Below are 19,578 nucleotides of genomic sequence, written 5' to 3' on the forward strand. Positions count from 1 at the left end.
ATTTTAAGCTGATCAGCAATTTCCAGATCTTAGTAACATTATACTTATAATTTGAATGTATGTAGTTATTTATGTTTTAATAGTCTTATATCATGTATATTCTGTAGGTTGGTTAAATTTGAAGAAAGTAATGATACCAATCGATGGATATTTGGAACCTCAAGTTGTATTCCAGCTTTGGATGCAGAGTCACTTCCTGATTTGAACCTTATTATTACTGTTGATACTAATTGCACTATATCATTATATACTGGACTGATTAAGGTAATAATAATTTCAGGTTTAGTCTTAAATTGAACGTAATAGTAAAATGCTTAAAACCTCTCCTCAAAAGGTTTCTATATTTTTTTATTTTCACACTTTAGGTACTGGATGTATGACTTCCCTTTGTATATTTATATTACATTGTGCTTTTGTATGTGTAGATATATTATATAACATATATTGTAAATGTATCTAATAATTCATATCTGATATCTTTTATATTTTATATACATGCTTGTCTTATGTTTTAGTAATTTTTTTAACTTTTAGGAATAATAAACCAGTATTTCCTTATTATTATGGCCTCTATTTTATAAATGGCAGCAAGATTATTGATAAATTGCCATTACAAACTATATCCAAATGACTGACTTTCCTTACAACAATCATTTATAGTTTGCTCATAATGAGAAAAGCTCCAAAGTAAACCACATGTTATTGATGTGATCCAAAGTAAACCACATGATATTAATGATTTCCTCTTTTTTCATGTAAATTGTAATGATTCCATAGTCACTGATAATTTTCTTGCCAGGATTAGAATTCTGAATGTTCTACATGTCAATGTATTCTCTTTTTTTTTTCAAAATGCTGCTAAAAATGTTTTGATTTACCAAGACTGAGAGCGAAAACTGCTACAGTTTTCTTCTAAGAGAGATACATTTTATCTCATGTTTGAATATGTGAAAATGGCAATAAATAAAACTACATATTAGTGAAAGTATTTAGAGGTGCAATGTGAAAACTTGTAAGTGAAGGAAAAGCATATGTTTTGACAACTCAGTGGTTTTCAGAATACTATTTGTAATAGTGCAGTGATTTATTTACTGAAGGAACTAATCAAAATTAAGTGGAGGTAGAAGCAACTCGGGCTGTTTCAAAGTGCAGTTATTGGCTGGATCAGTTTTATGAGGAACTGAAAGAAACAGGTAAACCTTTTACTATAAATTTCATTTCATTAATCAAACAATAGCTACTAATATACCAAATATTGAAAGACTGTGGCATTCAGCTAAGTGGCATGGAAAAATTTCAACAATTCATAGCTCGCCATTTTCACGAATCTTACCTTGCAGAATTCATGTTGCAAAAGTCTTTAGAATGAGAAATATCTTCTGATGTCATATTAATAGCATTAAGGGAAAGATGGGAGCTATAAAATGTATGTGAGAAATAAACACGAACGTGATGATAATCTACCAACTTGCCATTTTAGAAAAGGACTGTAATAATAAGGAAGTAACTAAAGACTCATAAAATTCAATAATTCGCTAATTTTTAGTGTCAGAAAAATATATTCAAAAAGTATTATTTTGATCAAAAATATGAAAAAGGTGAATATTTAGAATTTTAATTTGCATTATTTGAATGAAAGAATAATTATGTGCTTTTAATAATTGTGATAAATAATTAGCAATTAGTATTGTATATTTAATATATTTCTTTCATTATTCTGCTAAGAAAAAGTAAAAGCTGTATTTGCTGTTCTGCTTGAATGTCAGTTTCTAGTGTGTGAATATTTTTAATTTATTGATATTTCTTCTTTTTCCATGTTTAAATTATAGGTTGCTAAAGTTCATGTGGCAGATATCTTTGTTCCATCAAATGATGTTTCATCATTTTCAGTGTCTTTTCCATCTATATGTTATACTACTCCTAAGAGAGAAAGCTTTATTGCATCCACTAGGCCTCCAAGTGCAACGTCTACAAAGTTTGGTGATGAAGTAAGATCTAAAATTATTTGAGGAACATCTTTAATCTTTAATTTATTGTATTTTACATAAGGAAGTTGTTCAATATTTTAAATTTAGACTTATTTTTCATTGGCAAACACTAAACCATAATATGATTGGATATAACATTTTTATCACCATATGTTATGAGTTACAAGAAGACATTTTAAATAAAAGTAAGGTAATGTTGTCACTGTTACTTATAAGCTAAACTAAGTTTTGAAAATATATTTATAAAATTATGCATTTGATGTGGACACAATAATATTTATAAATTGACTTAAATTGAAAAAAGCATACGCAAACTGTACCAAGCTGCTATTAAGAAAGAAGATACTTTCAGCCTTCCATTTTTCATTGATAAAGTTCTAGTAAGTGATTTTTTTACTTTTAAATACTCTTTTAATTTTACATTTTTCAACGCAAATTTTGTTTTTCATGGCTTTTTCCTATTTTGCACAAATTTTAACATTTGTAGCATATATTTGCAGTTCTATCTATAGTACATTTTCAGTTTGGCTATACATTTCTTGTACATTACATTCACAGTAGCTAAACCAACTGTCTTGTAATTTTTTTTTAAAGTTTTCATTTCCATTTTCATTCCATTCTTTCAACATTGTTTTTCCATTTTTCAGGGGGAGGGGTTGCAAATACTTCTGGTTTGAATTTTGCTAACACCAAATTTTCTTATGCTGTGATGTTTTATCATTTTAACTGTATTTGGTGTTTTATGTTTTTCTGTATTTTTCAATTTTTAATGTAGATGTTTTGAGGTTTTATGTATTTTTTACCTTACCGCGAAGTGAGAACTGAATTAATCGATTAAAAAATATATTTCTAATGAAATTCGAAAAAAAAAAGAGGATATAGACAAAATGCAGCAAAAATGCATATAATTTAATAGGCCATACTAGGAAGTCATGTGGTGATCGCATCAGACTTTTTAAATTTTTTTATTTCGGAAATAAAGCAAAACTGAGGCGTAGTTCAGAGTTTCCTTTTAAAATCTGGTGTTTGACTATTTGACAGTATATTTTTCAAAACATGAAAGTTCCATCAGAACAGTATTAAAGTTATTTAAATGTAAAAATAATCTAATAATTAAAATAAAAATTAAAGAATATTGGGAAGTAACTTGACATTTATAGATATATTTGATATTTACAAAAAAATTTTATATTCACTAAGACTCAGAAAATTGCCAAAATTTGTGGAAATAATTGCTGACATTTTTTCCACAATAAATTTCTGCATTAGTGCTAGAGACATTATAATTTAAACTGAAGGTTAATTATTTTTATAAATAGTTTAGTTCTCTAGATTTTTGTTTGTCCTTTCATATATCAATTTTTTAAAATGTTAAATACTGTCAACAGGGTTCGTAGCCGTCCTTACAAGTGCTTATAAGTCCTTATATTTGAAAATAAAATATAAAGGCCCTTATAGGTGCTTACTTTTTCTTTAAAGCCCTCATTTTTTTTTTTTTTTTTTTTTTAGTGCTTATTTTTTGCTTTTAGTGCTTTTTTTAATGAACGCGCATTTTTCCTCCCGTACCAAAGCCGAAACTAAATAAACAACTTTTCTTCCTTATATGGAACGTCAGATGGTGAATCATACTCCCGGAAATAGCTTTTCCCCCTTTCTTAAATTGGTGTATTTTTACACAGATTAGCTTTCTAAGGAATAATATTCGGAATGGCTTAAATAAGTAAAGTAATCGAATAGTCAGAATAATTTTTTCCCCCAATACATTATACAGTATGGAGGTTGGGAGGTTCTCCCCTTTCTCTGCAAAATCTCTAATATTGAAGCAGCGGACTTTTTTTTTTTTTTTCTTGTCACTGTCCAATCTGGATTGAATAGGACTAAAAGTTTTGCGGTCTACCCAACCCAAGTGAAGAATGATTCTATTCCGGAAATTTAACGCAGTCTGTTCAAAATTAGAATCAAAAGCACCCCAGATTAGTAAGTCTCTTTCTTTTCCTTTATTTAGTTCTTTATTCTCCGAATACCGGCTGCTGTTAATTCCGATTGCGTAATATCACATATGGAAGAATTACGCCGCACGTATTGCGCAATAATGTATGCGATATTTTGCAGCGATAATTAATTTTGATGTTCAGTCTGAGATTTATTTATGAACACTTAAAAGAGTTTTACTGTGCTTTCTAAGCAGAATATTTCTCAGTTCCGTTGGTCTATTTTTATATGATGCACATATCGAAATGTCAAAATCATTTATTTAGCCGAGAAATCTAAAGAACGGCTACAATCTCCCCCCCCTCCTCCTCTTTTTCCAGTTACGCTCGACTATACGGAATATTCGGCAATTTCCGAGTATGCAGGTTAGTTAAGCTTTTACTGTTTAAGGATGACTGCATGAAGCAATTTCCCTTCTCCTGATTTCAGAAATGTTCCTCTTTTTTACTTAAATTACTTTGCTTGGAATATATGTTAAGGGAAAACTGTTATGCAATGAAAATTTAGAAAATGTTCAGAATTTTGATTTGAATTATTTAAATATTAATATGAGTGGAAAAATAAATTGTATTTATTATTAGGTGCCAAGCAAATACAATTAATATGGCTTATTATTATTTATTTTCTATATTTTGAACTGAAATTTCATCATTAAACCTTGTAATATAGTTTAGTTCTGCATAGTTTTTTTTTCTCTCATTGTAAACTAATTCTGTAAATTGAACTGTCATTTAAAATTAAAAAAAAAAAAAAAAAGTTGTTTTCCATGGTTGAGGTAATGCTCATTCTCTTAATAAATACTGCATTGCTCATATTTTAAATTGCAAGTCTAATTTTTCTTTTAAGGTTATGCAGTTGTGTATAATGTAATTAGACAGGTGCTTACTTTTTTTTTTCTTAAAATGTGCTTGAAAAGTTCTTATAGGTGCTTATTCTTTTAACTAAAATGTGGCTATGAACCCTGGTCGAATTAGATTTATAAAATATTTTTCATTTCAGAACAAAGTATTATCTCCTGTTCCTATGATCACAGAGGAAACATTTAGTAAACCAGTATTATATGATGAAATGTTATTTTTTCATGTTGGTCCTGTGAAAAGTGTAAGAGATGTTGTAAAAAATCGTGTTACATTGGTAAGTTAATGTCTTTACTTTAAGTGTACAAGTAATGAGTAAAAGTGTAATTTGCAGTTTCACATTCCATAAACAAGAACATAGATGAAAAATGCTTAAAAGCAATATATTAATTAGTGTACCTGTCTTTTTTTCTATAAAGAATTGTAATAGTGTTAGAATCTTGAAACTAAGAAGAGCAGCATTAATTCATTTTTAGTGATTTTTGCTTTTGTGTATTTTTATAGATTCATTACTAGAGATACAAGTAGTTCTCAGCTTATGATGGCTTGTGTTATGATGATTTGCTTTTACAACAGCTAAAATCTAAGATTCAAAATCCTTTAATTTAAGTTTATTGCCAAGTGCATGTATATATTGTTTTTGTATGAGCAATTTAGCATGACTATTAAATATTATGGTGTCCTACAGAATGAGTGATGTGAATTTCTTTAAACTATGTATCAAAATACTGTTCTTTTTCTTGAAAAAAAATTTGAGAAGCAATCAAATATCACAAAATAGGGAGGGGGGAAATGCGATATTGACAAATTTCCTGATTGAAGAAACTACTCTCAGTTGCAATGAATCATCCAAATGAATACCAATTATTTGCATGTCACTAGTTAAATACTCTTTATATATATATATTTTTTCATATTAACGAATTTAAAGGATGATATCTATTCAATACAATAAATTAAATCAAACTATAAATAGAAAATGCTTCTTACATGGCTCTTGAATCTTCTGAACTTATCTAAAATAGCAGTTAGTTGAAGAGGCTTTGATACATTATTTTACTCGGAATTTTAGAGACATTCACTCATCATGTAATAATTCACATCTTAGATCATTAAAAAGAAAAAGGAAGGAAAAAAAAAAAAAAGATTAACCACAGGAAGAAAACAGCTGTTCCACATCACAATGGCATCTAGTGTCCAGTTTGCAAAAAAGGAAGAATATGTAATTTTGTAAAGTATTGTATGTATGTAATGTCTATGTATACAAATGGATTGTTTATTAATGTTATACAGATTTAATACATTCTCAAGTCATTTAACATTAAAACTTTACAGAGATTGCCCATGCATTCATTAAAATGTGATAAACCATCGCAGATGCTATAGTCTGTTACTTTAAAATAAGAACTTTTATTATCGGCCATCTGATCTAATCGGTAACCATGGTGAAAAAAGGGTGGGTTGCTTAGATTTTTGCCTTATTTAATTTTCATTTAGTGGGTTTCATTTCATGGAAAGTACATGAATGAAGGCTGAATTAAACTAGTCTCAAATGCTGTGGCAAGATAAATGCTATGTGGTAATGACGTCACAAGTTATGATCTGAAATTGGGGGGGGGAATGGTAACAGCCTTCAAGTGCCTATTTTATAGTAGCAGACTAAAGCAGTGGTCATTTCTCTAGTAAGGCAGTATCTAGTTGGCTGAGACCAGCTGGAGAAGGTAAATGGGAGGGCACCCTCAAGATTTTCAGTGGACTTAATGTTGAGAGAATATGGTGGCTATTCCATACAAGGAATGCCCTCACTTTCCAGGTACTCATTAACGATGTTAGCTGAATGAGGACAGAATTATCATCCATAGAGAGGAAATCAGGACCAACTGCTGCAGTGTAAATTCTCACAATGGGGTGTAGGGCTTCATCCGAACCTCATAGGTATCATAAATCTTGCCCTTCTGTCAAAAAACCTTCTGTCAAAAAAAAAAAAAGGGGGAATAAGTGGAGCACAAACAGTTGGTACGTGGGTGTACATTCCCTTCATGTGAAGCCTTCAGTACACAGTACTGGCAGATACTGTCTTACCAAATAGCACTGCAGCTGTTTATGTAACAGTTGTGGAAGTGGCTTGTTGATTTCTCTTGGCTGTTGTAGCAATATATGGATTGTCGAAAGGAGTAGTAACCCTTAGTTGACAAGAAAGCAGTCTTTGAACAATTGTGTCCACATTCAAGAAATTACTGAATATTCAACACAAAAGAAAAGAGTAACATTTTTGATAAACTTTTCTTTTTTAATGTGCCAGACAACAATCCAGCACCAACTATCTGCCATTAATCTTCTTTCAGGTAGCACAAATATCATGTGTAATCTTCAAAAGGTATAAACACTTTGTATTGACAATTAAATAAACCTTCTAATGCCCTTCAAAATGCTGGCGTCTTTAATGGCAGTCTAACATATGTTTGGACAGTCAATCGAGATTTGCTATAACAATATTTGCATATTGCCATCTGCATCCACACTGATTTCCAGAGACTCGAATTCAAATGCTTTTGAAAATTGCTAATTTGCATTGCATGCTCAACTTTTGAAAGCCAGTGTATTTAAAATGCAGAGCATAAATTAAAAATGGGATAAAAAAATTCTTTAAATTGTTGTTTAGCTCACTATTCTATTTATCAAATTTTATTTACTTACATTTTAATTTATTTAAATACGTACTGAAATGTATTTTATTGTCAGTTGAATGTGTGATGCATAGTTATTCAAATTCCAGATTTATTATTAGTAAAGACTGAAGTAAAAGTCTTCTGTTATTTGCATAATGTATGTTTATGTAATTTCCTGCTGATGGACCTTTTTGTCATTTAGGAAACATGTATGGGTTTGTATCGACTACAAATACCAGAAATAGCTGTATCAAAAACTGGTAAATTTTTTAACAATACTTTTAGTTTCCGTTAACAATATGTTGTGTCTAATTTGCATTGCTTAATAATAATTTTAAATTTATCCTATCTCTTGTATAATACATATACAGTCAAAAGTCTTTAATCCGGACTCGTCGGGACTTCGGCGATTCCGGATTATCAGTTTTTCCGGATAATAGATCATCAGTTTAAATCTGGTAAGATGGCATGCAGAAATTATAAAATTAAAAATATGAAACCGTAATTTATGCAATAAAGAGCAATTATGATCCTAAGGGTATAAAAATTTACAAAAAAAAAAGCTTAATATTTATTTGTTTACTTTATTAAACATTTCTTTCAACGTGCGCATGCGTAAAGCATACATTATACATTATGCATAGTTGAAATTAGAAAATTGCAACCAGAAAACTATTTGATGTGTATTTGTGATATTTATAATGACGAGGAATTTGATTTAAATCAGATCAAAGACGGAGTACATCGAGATGAAATACTAAATTTAGTAAGGAATTATAAGTCGAATAAAATAAAAGCATCTGCCCTAAAGTTAAGGATAGTGCTGACAGATCAGCTTTCAGTTCATTGCGTGCCGCGACGCCCCCCCCCCCCGCAGAGTAGCATGAAATTGATAAACATATTTCGGAATGGTTAGAGAAACAAAGGATATGCCTTTGTCCATTTTTTTGCAGCAATTCCACTTTTTGTTTGATCGACATTGAAACATGCTTTCGCTTTGTAGATCCTTTGGCAGCTTCAGAATCGGAAACTCTTTTTGACATCCGTAAGCGCATTAATGCGTTTACGCATGCGCAGAAAGTTTGTAGCTTTGAGGTCCGGGTTATAGATCATTCTGGATTTTGGATGTCTGGATTAAAGACTTTTGACTATATATATGTGTGTGTGTGTGTGTAAATATTGATATTGGAAGAATATACATTATTGTTTTTTAACATTTTGTGTGTTACCTTTACTTATTAAGTATCATGTTCTTTGCACTTACACCATCTAATGCAGTTCAACAACAGTATCTGAAAATAATTTGAAAAAGAGAATATCTCTAGAATTTTCGATACACAGTCTCTGCTGGAGATAATTTTTTTTTTTTTTTCCTGTACAGTGTTACCATTGTTCGCTTTGAAATGATCGAGTTTGTTAATGAAAATGTCTTTAATGTTTGACAAAATATGAAATAAATCAGCGGTTCTCAACCTTTTGACTAACACGTACCATCTAAAAAAACTGAAAAACTTTTGTACCACCACTACATTTTACAATCATTATTTTTAAGTTTCTCAATAGAAATATTTTTTAAAAAAAAATGTATTTTGCCATTTTCACAACCTATTGTCTCTGCTGGAGATATTTTTTTTTTTTTTTCTTTTTCCTGTACAGTGTTACCATTGTTCGCTTTGAAATGATCGAGTTAGTTAATGAAAATGTCTTTAATGTTTGACAAAATATGAAATAAATCAGCGGTTCTCAACCCTTTGACTAATACGTACCATCTAAAAAAACTGAAAAACTTTTGTACCACCACTACATTTTACAATCATTATTTTTAAGTTTCTCAATAGAAATATTTAAAAAAAAATGTATTTTGCCATTTTCACAACCTATTGGCTATTTGTATTAAATGTACACACATAAAAAATATTAGATTGAAAATTGGTTAACATTATAATTATCAGAATATAAGTTATAATACTTTGATTATAAATTTAGTGCAAAATTTGGGCCTGTTTAAGAGATATCAAGTTCTTTGTCTTGTCTTATTTCATTTAGTTTTAACCAAATTAGGATCTACTTTTAATTTTGTTCTGTATTATGTTTAAAGTATAACATGGAAGAAAATCTTTGTTCACACAATAAGCTGTACAAAATAACAAGGCAATAAAAATTTAATAGATTTTTTTTTAAATGCCTTTAAATTCTTTTTTTCGGTTCTGCCGAACGTTAGCGAATTTGCTATTTTTAAAACTTCACTTAAAAATTCAATCACAGGAAATTTCTATCAATTGTTCTTTTTCTTAATGAAATTTTTGAATTTAATAGTTAAAAATACTTTTTCTTTGTATACCACCTATTTTTCTCTTGCATATCACCGGTTGAGAATCGCTGAAATAGATCATAATTCAAATTCCAGATTCCAAATTTGGGCTTCCGTATATCCACATTTGAATGGAGGACTACGTTATTCTAAATTTGATATGGCTGTAGATGCCATTGTTTTTTTCACAGTGCAAGAAACATACATACATTAATGCAGATTCTTCATTATTTAATTTCTTTAAATATAATGCAGTGTTCTAATATTTTATAGCAACAATCTGAAAAGTGAACCAATATTTATAGTTAACAGTTGCAAAATGCCAAAACAAAAATTAATAGCCCTTATGGGAAATCGCCCTTTGGGCTAAAAATGCAAGTAACATGAGATTGCACAAATTAATTAATTACATTGAATAAAATGTCATTAATATGCTGCTACCATAGAGCAAATAAATGTAGCAAAATGTATTTGAAGTTTCCCCCTGCAGAAAATTGTGGGATATAGGTTAAAGAACATCTGTTACATAATACTATTTTAAAAAGAGTTATAGAATTACACTATGCTCATTAATATAAGTATAATGATTTTAAAATCTTCTCATTAATTTAATATTCTTTTACAGTTATGAAATGCTTAGAGGCTCTTAAACATATTTTGCCAAGAGATGTGTATACAAATGTGTTTGTCAAATGGTATTCATGCAGAAATGCTCCTGGTCCTAGTGACATGAATACTGAATCAGAGTTAAATGCTTTCTTATTATGTTTACTTGGTGCATTGGGATTTGACACAGAGAAAGTTTCCCTCTGGAATTTTTTAAAGCAGGTTTCCTTAGTTCCAGCACAAATAAAGAAGCAAAAAATTCATGAGAAAGGCTGTGATGATGTATGTATTGCATTTTATCTAAACTATTACATTAATTTATTTGAACAATTATAAAAAAATTATTCTTAAATATGTATATATTAGTTATTCATTATTTTACTATTATTCACTATTTTCTATATTATTAAAATGTTTGAGTATTTGTATTATAATTTTTCAAAATAGAGGTCAGAATTGAAAATGTGCATTTTGTGATATTTCATTTGGATGATATTTTCAGGTGAAATAAAATTTGGAAAATTTAGCAAAAATACTAGTTTAAAATTAAAGAAAAAAGGCATTAAGTATTTAAAATAAAAATATAATAATTAAATTCAGAAATATTTGTGTATCATCAAGTATGCAAAAATCTCATGAAGGATTTACTTTGTTTCTTCTTAACCCTTCAGCAGTTGTGAGATTAAGCAATTATTTTTTCCAAATGCACCTGATATCTGTCAGCTGTAATGGGAACAGATGGCACTTGTTTCTCTCTGGATGCTTTGTTAAATGTCACTAGCTCTGAGTGTGGAAAATAAAGACCTTTTTGAAAGGGAAAATATGCATGCTTCTTCATAGAAAGTTATTATTTTGCACTAGTTTTTAAGAAAATATCAACATTATACTGTAATAAATAATACTTTGTTATTTGCCAACATATTTTCAGTGCTATAAATCTGTCAATATAATACTGTTTTAGTACATAATTTTGTAAACCTAACAAGACATGTTAGATGTTTAATTTTTAAAACATATAACATAATTAATATATAAGTTAATTAAATAATTAAAAAATTAATATATTTATATTTATTAACTTAAAAACACTTTTGAAACATTTTTATATGTGGTAGACTTTGAAACATGGAATGGTACACAATGCAACAAGTTCCACTCGTAAAATAATTTTTCGAACTGTCAAAACAAATATCTGTACCCAAATCCGAGTGATTTTTATTATCTGATAAAATAGTTTCATTTTCAAAATCAGATTCCACGTTCAAAAAATGTGCTTTAGCATTCTCTTTGATGCCATTTCTAGCTATAACACAACCAAAATATAACAATAAAAATTCCTGAAAAAAATGTCATATTTATATGTGTTATGCAAGAAATTATCTACATGAGATTTTCTGCCATTTATATCAAGTAAAATGAACTACTTTGTTATTTGCCAACATATTTTCAGTGCTATAAATCTGTCAATATAATACTGTTTTAGTACATAATTTTGTAAACCTAACAAGACATGTTAGATGTTTAATTTTTAAAACATATAACATAATTAATATATAAGTTAATTAAATAATTAAAAAATTAATATATTTATATTTATTAACTTAAAAACACTTTTGAAACATTTTTATATGTGGTAGACTTTGAAACATGAAATGGTACACAATGCAACAAGTTCCACTCGTAAAATAATTTTTCGAACTGTCAAAACAAATATCTGTACCCAAATCCGAGTGATTTTTATTATCTGATAAAATAGTTTCATTTTCAAAATCAGATTCCACGTTCAAAAAATGTGCTTTAGCATTCTCTTTGATGCCATTTCTAGCTATAACACAACCAAAATATAACAATAAAAATTCCTGAAAAAAATGTCATATTTATATGTGTTATGCAAGAAATTATCTACATGAGATTTTCTGCCATTTATATCAAGTAAAATGAACTAATTTACAATTTCGTTTTGTTGATGATGATAAAAAACCTTTGGATTATATTGAAGAATGAATCCACTTCATGTATGCACTTTAGGGCAAAACATCTTAATTCACGAGTGGGACTCATTCAATACCATTTAGGCAAAAATTTGTAATGTGATCTGTGTTTGTTTGTGCCCACTATGGTACATAACTGGAATGTGAGCTAAGCTTGTTAATGACTATCAAAAGGTTAAAAGAATTTATAAGGAAAGTCCATCAAAGACATTCTTTATTGTAGGCAGATAGCTCTAATGTACGCAGCTGTAATAAAAAATATCTGATCCAAACCTCGAAGAAAATTTCCTATTCTAATGTTACATGTAAATCTGATCGTATATTTTAGTCCATTTTCCTTGAATGATTAGGTGCTCAATATGTTTTATTAATCTAAGCTAATTAAGTAATTATGATTATTGTATTTGCAAGTGTTCTGTTGAGAAATGAACACTTAAATTCCCTGTTAAAGACATCTGAAATTCAATGTAATGTTCTGGGAAATTTGCTTATGAGCAATTTTACATTTTTGGCTGTCAAAAATGCAAATGTGCTGCAAATGCTAGATCTATGTCAGTTTGTAATTACTAGGTTAAAATATTTCATGATAGTGGATTATATCTGATCAGGATGTTAGAGACTGTAAATGTTGTTGTATTATTTTTATAAATCATATCTATCAGAATTGATATATTAGTTTTATTAGTTGTTTATAATCAGATACACTATTCATTTTAAGATCATTTTTGATTTTCAAATACAAGTTTTTTTTTTTTTTTTTTTTTTTTTTTGTGTGTGTGTGTGTTTGTTGAACCAAAAAAAAAAGATGAAGGCAAAAGTTCCCATCTCTGTCAGTATGGCAGGGATATTTGCCAGTCTGTCCTTTTCTTGTTTTGGTTAATTCATTTTATATTGTATCTGTAATGATTGTGATTTCTTTTAATTTGTTTTATTCAAGTTTGAAAAAAAAAAAAATTATAAATGATTTTGAAATTGAAAAGAATTTAAATGAAATAAAATGACTTACAATGTTAGCGTATCATAATACTTATATTAAAACTTTAAACAAATGCTATTTGAAATTAAAAAGATATTGCTTTCATATATACTTAAAATATTTCTGCATGCTTTTATATTTCACTGATAAATATATACATGTTCAGTATATTTTTTCCATATTACGCTAAAAAAAATTATATGCAATTTCTCTAAATTAAGAAACATTAAGACCATTTTAACACATTTGCTGCCAGAGTAGGTTTATGAAAATTCACCAGAAGTCATCTAACAGGAAAACAAAGAGTTGTTAATATATACCTTACCATGTGCTAATGCGTGATTAGCTATTAGATGATAATACCACATCACATGCCTCTGCATGCTCAGCAGCAAAAGTGTTAATCCTTTTTAATAACTGATTTCTTTTTTTTCTTTTTTAGGATTGGTCATATTTATTAGCTACAAATTTGCACGAGCAATATTGTGAATTAAGGCTAGCATGTGATTCTAGTAAGCACAATCTAATCTCTTCAGACATCAGCACATTTAATACATCAACAATACTTTTTCCATATATGGCTCATGTCCTTTTTGCTCTACATTTAGTTTATGAGGTAATTTAAAATTATTCAATTCTTCTTAAAAATTGGTTATATTTATCACAGAGTTTACAAATTTTATATTCACAGATGCATAATAGGTATATTTGTATTCATCTATTCATATCAAAATTGCAGTTCTTTATTACAGTACAAAGTCTGATATCTGGAATTTTTTAGACTGTTGATTCCAGAAATTTCCTGGTTTTAAATCATCATTTTAAATTTAGAAAGATAAAATTGAGAGAATGAAGTTTTGCTTACTGTTTAGGTCAAATAGAAGAATGTTAGTTCCCAGCAGGGCTAGTGCTACAGAATTTAGAGTTGGCAAAATTTTCAGAATTTAGAGGAGTGCTGAGCAGCAAAATTTTTAGAATTTAGGAGGGGGTGCAATGTTTTAGAATTGAGGGACATACCGGGCAGCAGAATTTAGAACCTGCAGATATTGCATTGGGTAGCAAAATGCCGTGCCTTCCACAACCACTCAAAGGCTAGAAATATAGTTCTGGCCAACATCAATCAATGTATTATTATTGGATACACTGTGTCTTCGTACTCAGCAAAGTGTTTAAAAGTGACATGTGGGAAATCTCAATTAATTGGGTGAAAAATCACATTTATGGCATACTTTCCTCTTTCTGTTGAATATTATATTCTCCATACTTATATTTTACAAGAAGAAATTTTTTAAAATTATTTTATAATATTTTATTTATTCATTGCCTGATGATCTGGTGGTCTGGATATTGGATTTTGGATTTTGTACTGTATTTTAATATACAGTCATCCCTTGCTACTTCGCGGTTAATTTATCGTGGCCTCAGTACATCGTGGATTGTTCAAAAATATTAATAAAAAATTCAAAATTGAGGAATTAGGGCAAGAAAGTTGCCCACATGCCAGCAAAAGTCAGGGAGTGCCCACACAAATCAAAATCCATGTCTCTGACTGGCTGGCTATGAGGGGTCTGATGTCACCCATGACTATGAGGGATTTATGCCTGATGAAGTTCACCACTCCGCCGTAGATAAGGCTGTGAGGCTGGCTTGGTTGGTAGCCACTGAAGGGTTCTCCAGCATGACGATGGAAGAAGTGAACATACTGATCGAGTGCCACTCGAACCCCCGACCGGTGAGGAACTCATCAAAACGATAAGATCAGCAAGTGAGGAAGAAGAGGAGGTAGCTGATGGCAGTAATGACAATGAAGCTGAAGAACGTGACTTTATTTTGGAAAACATAGAAGAGCTCTGCAATATAGCATGGACTCTGCAGCAAAGGGCTCTAGAAATCGACGATAACACGGTCAGATCCGTAGAATTCAGAAACCATATTGACGGTCTAATGGCATTGTACAAGGGTATCTTTGCTCAGAAGAAAAAATAGTGGTCACAACTCCCCATCACGATGTTCCTTGTGCGCCGAAAACTTCCGCTGCCGCCTCCTGCAGCTATCCCAGCTCTATCCAAAGCTGCCCATGACGATCCAGTGCCTCTAGCACATAATGATGAGGCGTCATCTGAGGAGCAGTAAGGCTCTCATTAACCTGTGCAGTAAATCATCTTCATCTTCTTCACCTCCATCATGCTGCACAGGTATTTCATAGACGTTAATAAAGATCAAGCGAAGAGAAGCTATTCTCAGAGGTGAGTTACGTACCTTGTTAGAAAAGAAAAGTTTTTATAAGAATAAAAGAGTTCCAAAAACATATTTGCAGTATGTACACTTTAGTTACATCTATGTATGTTACACACACACGTATCATATTTACATTATTTATACATTATTTTATGTATGTTATTTATACTTTGAATATTTTATTTACATGTTTGAAACTATTCTTTAATGTTCTGATGATAACATATGCACTTATATGGTTTCATGTACACTTATTGATATTATCCATACACAAAAAATGTACACTGCTCAAAAAAAAAAAAAAAAAAAAAAAAAAAAAAAAAAAAAAAAAATGGGACAGTGCTATATCTCCCGTTCTACTGGGCCGATTGACAAAATTCAAATTGCGTTCTTCATGTCTCGAAAGCGCGACTTAGGATATATATTAGATTTATATATAGCACTATTCTAACATAGGTATTTTGACACAAAATCGGACTTTTTCTGAAATAACATACCAATTTTTTTACATATTTCGATTCTATGACTCAAATTACGCCTAAATATGAAATTTTGTAAAATTTAGAGCGAAATTTACAGAGAAATTCACAAATTTATGTTGGCACTTTTTGTTCAGTTTGTGCCAAGAATAGTTCACTTGGCGAACGTCTTAATATATGGCAACCTTGTTTCCTTTCCCGTGAGAGGAAAAAAAGTCACCATCATTCTTTTTTCCAAATAATATTCCTTATATATTTTTTATTATAACTGTTATTATTTTAAGTAACTTTTTCTTTTTCGAATTTCATTTTAATTGTTTAAGTTGCATTTTTTTCTTCGAATAACTGTTTTAAAAATTTCTATTTACCTATTCAAACTGTGTCAATAATGGTGCAGCGTTTATTTATTTATTTTTTTTTTCAAATAGTTTTCTTTATATATATTTATTTGTCATAGTTATTATTTTAGGAAATTTTTAAATTTTTATACTTTTATTTTAATTGTTTGTGTTGCATTGCCTCTTCAGAGAATTGTTTTAAAATTTTCTATTTATTCCTTCGAACTGAGCATTTTAAATATATTTATTAATATAAATTTTCCAGAATTTGATTTTATTTATTTGAATTGCGTTTCTTTCCGAAGAATATTTTGTAACCCAGACTATGATGCATTTGAAAACTGCATATATTAAAAGAGAAATTACAGTAAAGCACAGTTAACACGCTTTTCAATGTTCCGTTCAGAAAAGAAATATATAAATAAGAGAGATGTATATGGACATTTTAACATAGGATGACTTGCATACACTGCTTTAAACAGTTTAATCATTGTGCCCATTGCTTTACACAGTTTTATCCTACATTTGGTTTCTTAAAATGTTATTCATATTTTAGTCAAATATTTTATTTTTGAAATCGCAAGAGAATCAAATATCATAAGATTAAAAAGTTTTAAATTTAAAAAAAAAGTAGAAATATTAAATTTTATGCAAAGATTTATTTTTTCTTTTCTTTTTCTTCAGGCATTCTACTTTATTCTTGCTCTTTTTCTTTAGGCATTCTGCAAGTATATTAAAAAGTATCCAACTTTTCGAAATAATCTTGGTATTTCTGACAATCATTTTAAATAAAGTTATCGCCTTCCATTTCATAAAGGCCCACAAATGGCCGAGCGGTAGAGAATCGTTGAACAGTGGTAGTTCGCTCCGGGGTTCGAATCCCGGTAAACGGACTGGTTACGTGGGCGTTTTCGTGGATTTTCTCATGTGTACCGTGTATGCTAGCTGGTTTCTCTTAGAAAGTTCATCACGAAGTATTTGGTCAGAGCCTTTATCAGTCTTTAGAGGCTAAACATTTTGAAGGTATTGAGATGAAAGGAAAGTCTGGTTTCATCAAGAGGTTTTGGTTTATTTAATTATGCCTAAGGGAAGGGATGCCTTCGTGGAGGACTTTCTAAGGGAAAATGGCTCGCATACACGTTACATATGGGGAAAACCACAAAAACGCCCATGCAGACAGCCCGTTCGCGGGATTCGAACCTCGGACCAAACTACCAGTGTTCAGCGATTTACCGCTCAGCCGCTTCTTTAGGTGACATCCACATACATCACTGGTTAAACTCCTGAATCTTCAAATAATTCGACTGAAAAAATCATGGGATTCTCCATTTATGATACGACATGTTCTATAACGTAATTTAAATTTATACAACCATATAGTCTACAACCAGTCGCTCTTCACTTTAATCTGTAATGATATCGTTTTTGTCTTTTCTGTTAACACAAGCTCAATTGATAGTATTTGGTGGTGGTGGTGTACACGTCCAAGTGTTTTCTCTTTGAACACCTTAATTCTTTGAAGTATCCTGAAGGTATATTCAAAAGCGTCCAACTTTTTGAAACATCTTGGTATGTCTGACAGCCAAATTTCCCTGCAAATTTTTGCTTACTTTTCTCCCTAATTTTCTTCTTTCCTTCTACAGTTATTTTCAGTGCTCACACAAAAAAAATTAAGATTTTTCGATTCCTAGACTTCCATAAATTTTGCATTCTTGTCAATTTTTTTAAAATATCAATTGCATCAACTGCGTTTCAGCTGAAGACAGCTTTTCATTTTCTAGACATTTTAACTATAAACAAAGTATAGAGCAAAGTCCAAAGCATAAATATTTTAATTAAAAGATTTTTGCTAAATGACAAAGAAATAAAACAGTCCAGCAGGGCTTATTCTGTACCACCGAGTAACCCGTTTCTTATATTGGCTGAAACAGTCTAAATCATATTAAAGATCATGTTTTTTTTATACAATCTATTACGTGAGAGAAAAATTAGCTTCTTAAAACATTCTTTCTAAGAGGATTAATATAAAATATTATATTTAAATATATATATTTTTAAAGCTGGGACTTGAACCAAACTGTCAGACTTTTAAAGTTTAATTTACATGGTGGTTATAATTAAAGTTCCAATTTGAAATGGTCATAAAAGGAAAACTACTGGACCAAATGTTATCAAACTTGAGAATCGTGTAAAGGAGGTTATGGAAATTAATTTTCCGCGGCAAAAAAAAGTGGAAAAATGGCGCCGTATACAATATTGGTAAATGAAATAAGACATGAAAACATCTGTTTAAAATGTGTTTAATAGTTTCCGAAATGTGTTACAAAGCATGTTCAATGTAGCGTCCAGCATTTTCCGAGAGCAAGTTAAATCCTGTTACTGCATTCTTAACAGCAGTTCTTAGCATATCAGGAGGAATGTTATGGACATTTTTCATTTCTGCCAAATTGTTTAGAATATCACCATAAACAGTGCTTTTGAGATAACCCCATAGCCAAAAGTCACAGAGATTGAGGTCTGGTGGGAAGAGAAGAATTGTCGGCCTATAAGACGTTCATTCACGAAATGTTTCCTAAGTAACTGTGCGACACACGTGAGGTGAGGCCCAGCCCTGCATAAAAATCGTAGTATCTAAAATGCCATGTTACTGCAGTTCCATGCATTTCATGTATCACGAAACATTTTAACATTGACTCTAAGTGAGCTGCAATCACAGTGGTCCAGCTGTCGCCTGCTCTTCAGAGAAAAATGGTTCAGTTATAAAACTAGCTGTCATTCAACACTAAACGGTGTGGAATGACTGCTATGCAATCAAATGCAGTAGGAGAATGCAATGGAACTAGATAGATAACATGAGAGATTTCTTTGGCCCAAATCGATTAAAAGCGTTTTGAATCAGTATCTTCATGTTTTAGTGCCGAATTCAGGCTTCAAAAATTACAAATTAGCGATCTGTAAGAAAACGATTTCCAGATTATACGCACTTGTGCGAGTGATTTGCGATCTCACATTTTCTAATCGCTAATTCGTGGTTTTCACGGACGAATTTCTCACTTACACGGATTTCTTAAGGGTATGCAACATGTTAAACCCGTGTAACAAGAGGTTGAGTTAGATTCCGACCCATATGTCG

The 19,578-nt window shown here is 30.3% G+C and overlaps 1 protein-coding gene across 3 annotated transcripts in view; it reads left to right on the forward strand.

Moving 5' to 3' along the window:
* shtd (anaphase promoting complex subunit 1) overlaps positions 1-19,578 on the forward strand; it is a 221,328-nt gene that overhangs the window by 64,624 nt on the left and 137,126 nt on the right. For all 3 annotated transcript variants that reach the window (XM_085813065.1, XM_085813067.1, XM_085813066.1), the window contains exons 11-16: positions 108-264; positions 1,830-1,988; positions 4,980-5,114; positions 7,709-7,766; positions 10,443-10,705; positions 13,833-14,006. In XM_085813065.1, the coding sequence (XP_085669191.1) occupies positions 108-264; positions 1,830-1,988; positions 4,980-5,114; positions 7,709-7,766; positions 10,443-10,705; positions 13,833-14,006 (946 nt within the window). The remainder of the gene's footprint in view (positions 1-107; positions 265-1,829; positions 1,989-4,979; positions 5,115-7,708; positions 7,767-10,442; positions 10,706-13,832; positions 14,007-19,578) is intronic.

Source organism: Stegodyphus dumicola, chromosome 3 (genome assembly GCF_044657685.1).
Source record: "Stegodyphus dumicola isolate Sdum_Otavi_A_Nest chromosome 3, ASM4465768v1".
Lineage (NCBI taxonomy): Eukaryota > Metazoa > Arthropoda > Arachnida > Araneae > Eresidae > Stegodyphus > Stegodyphus dumicola.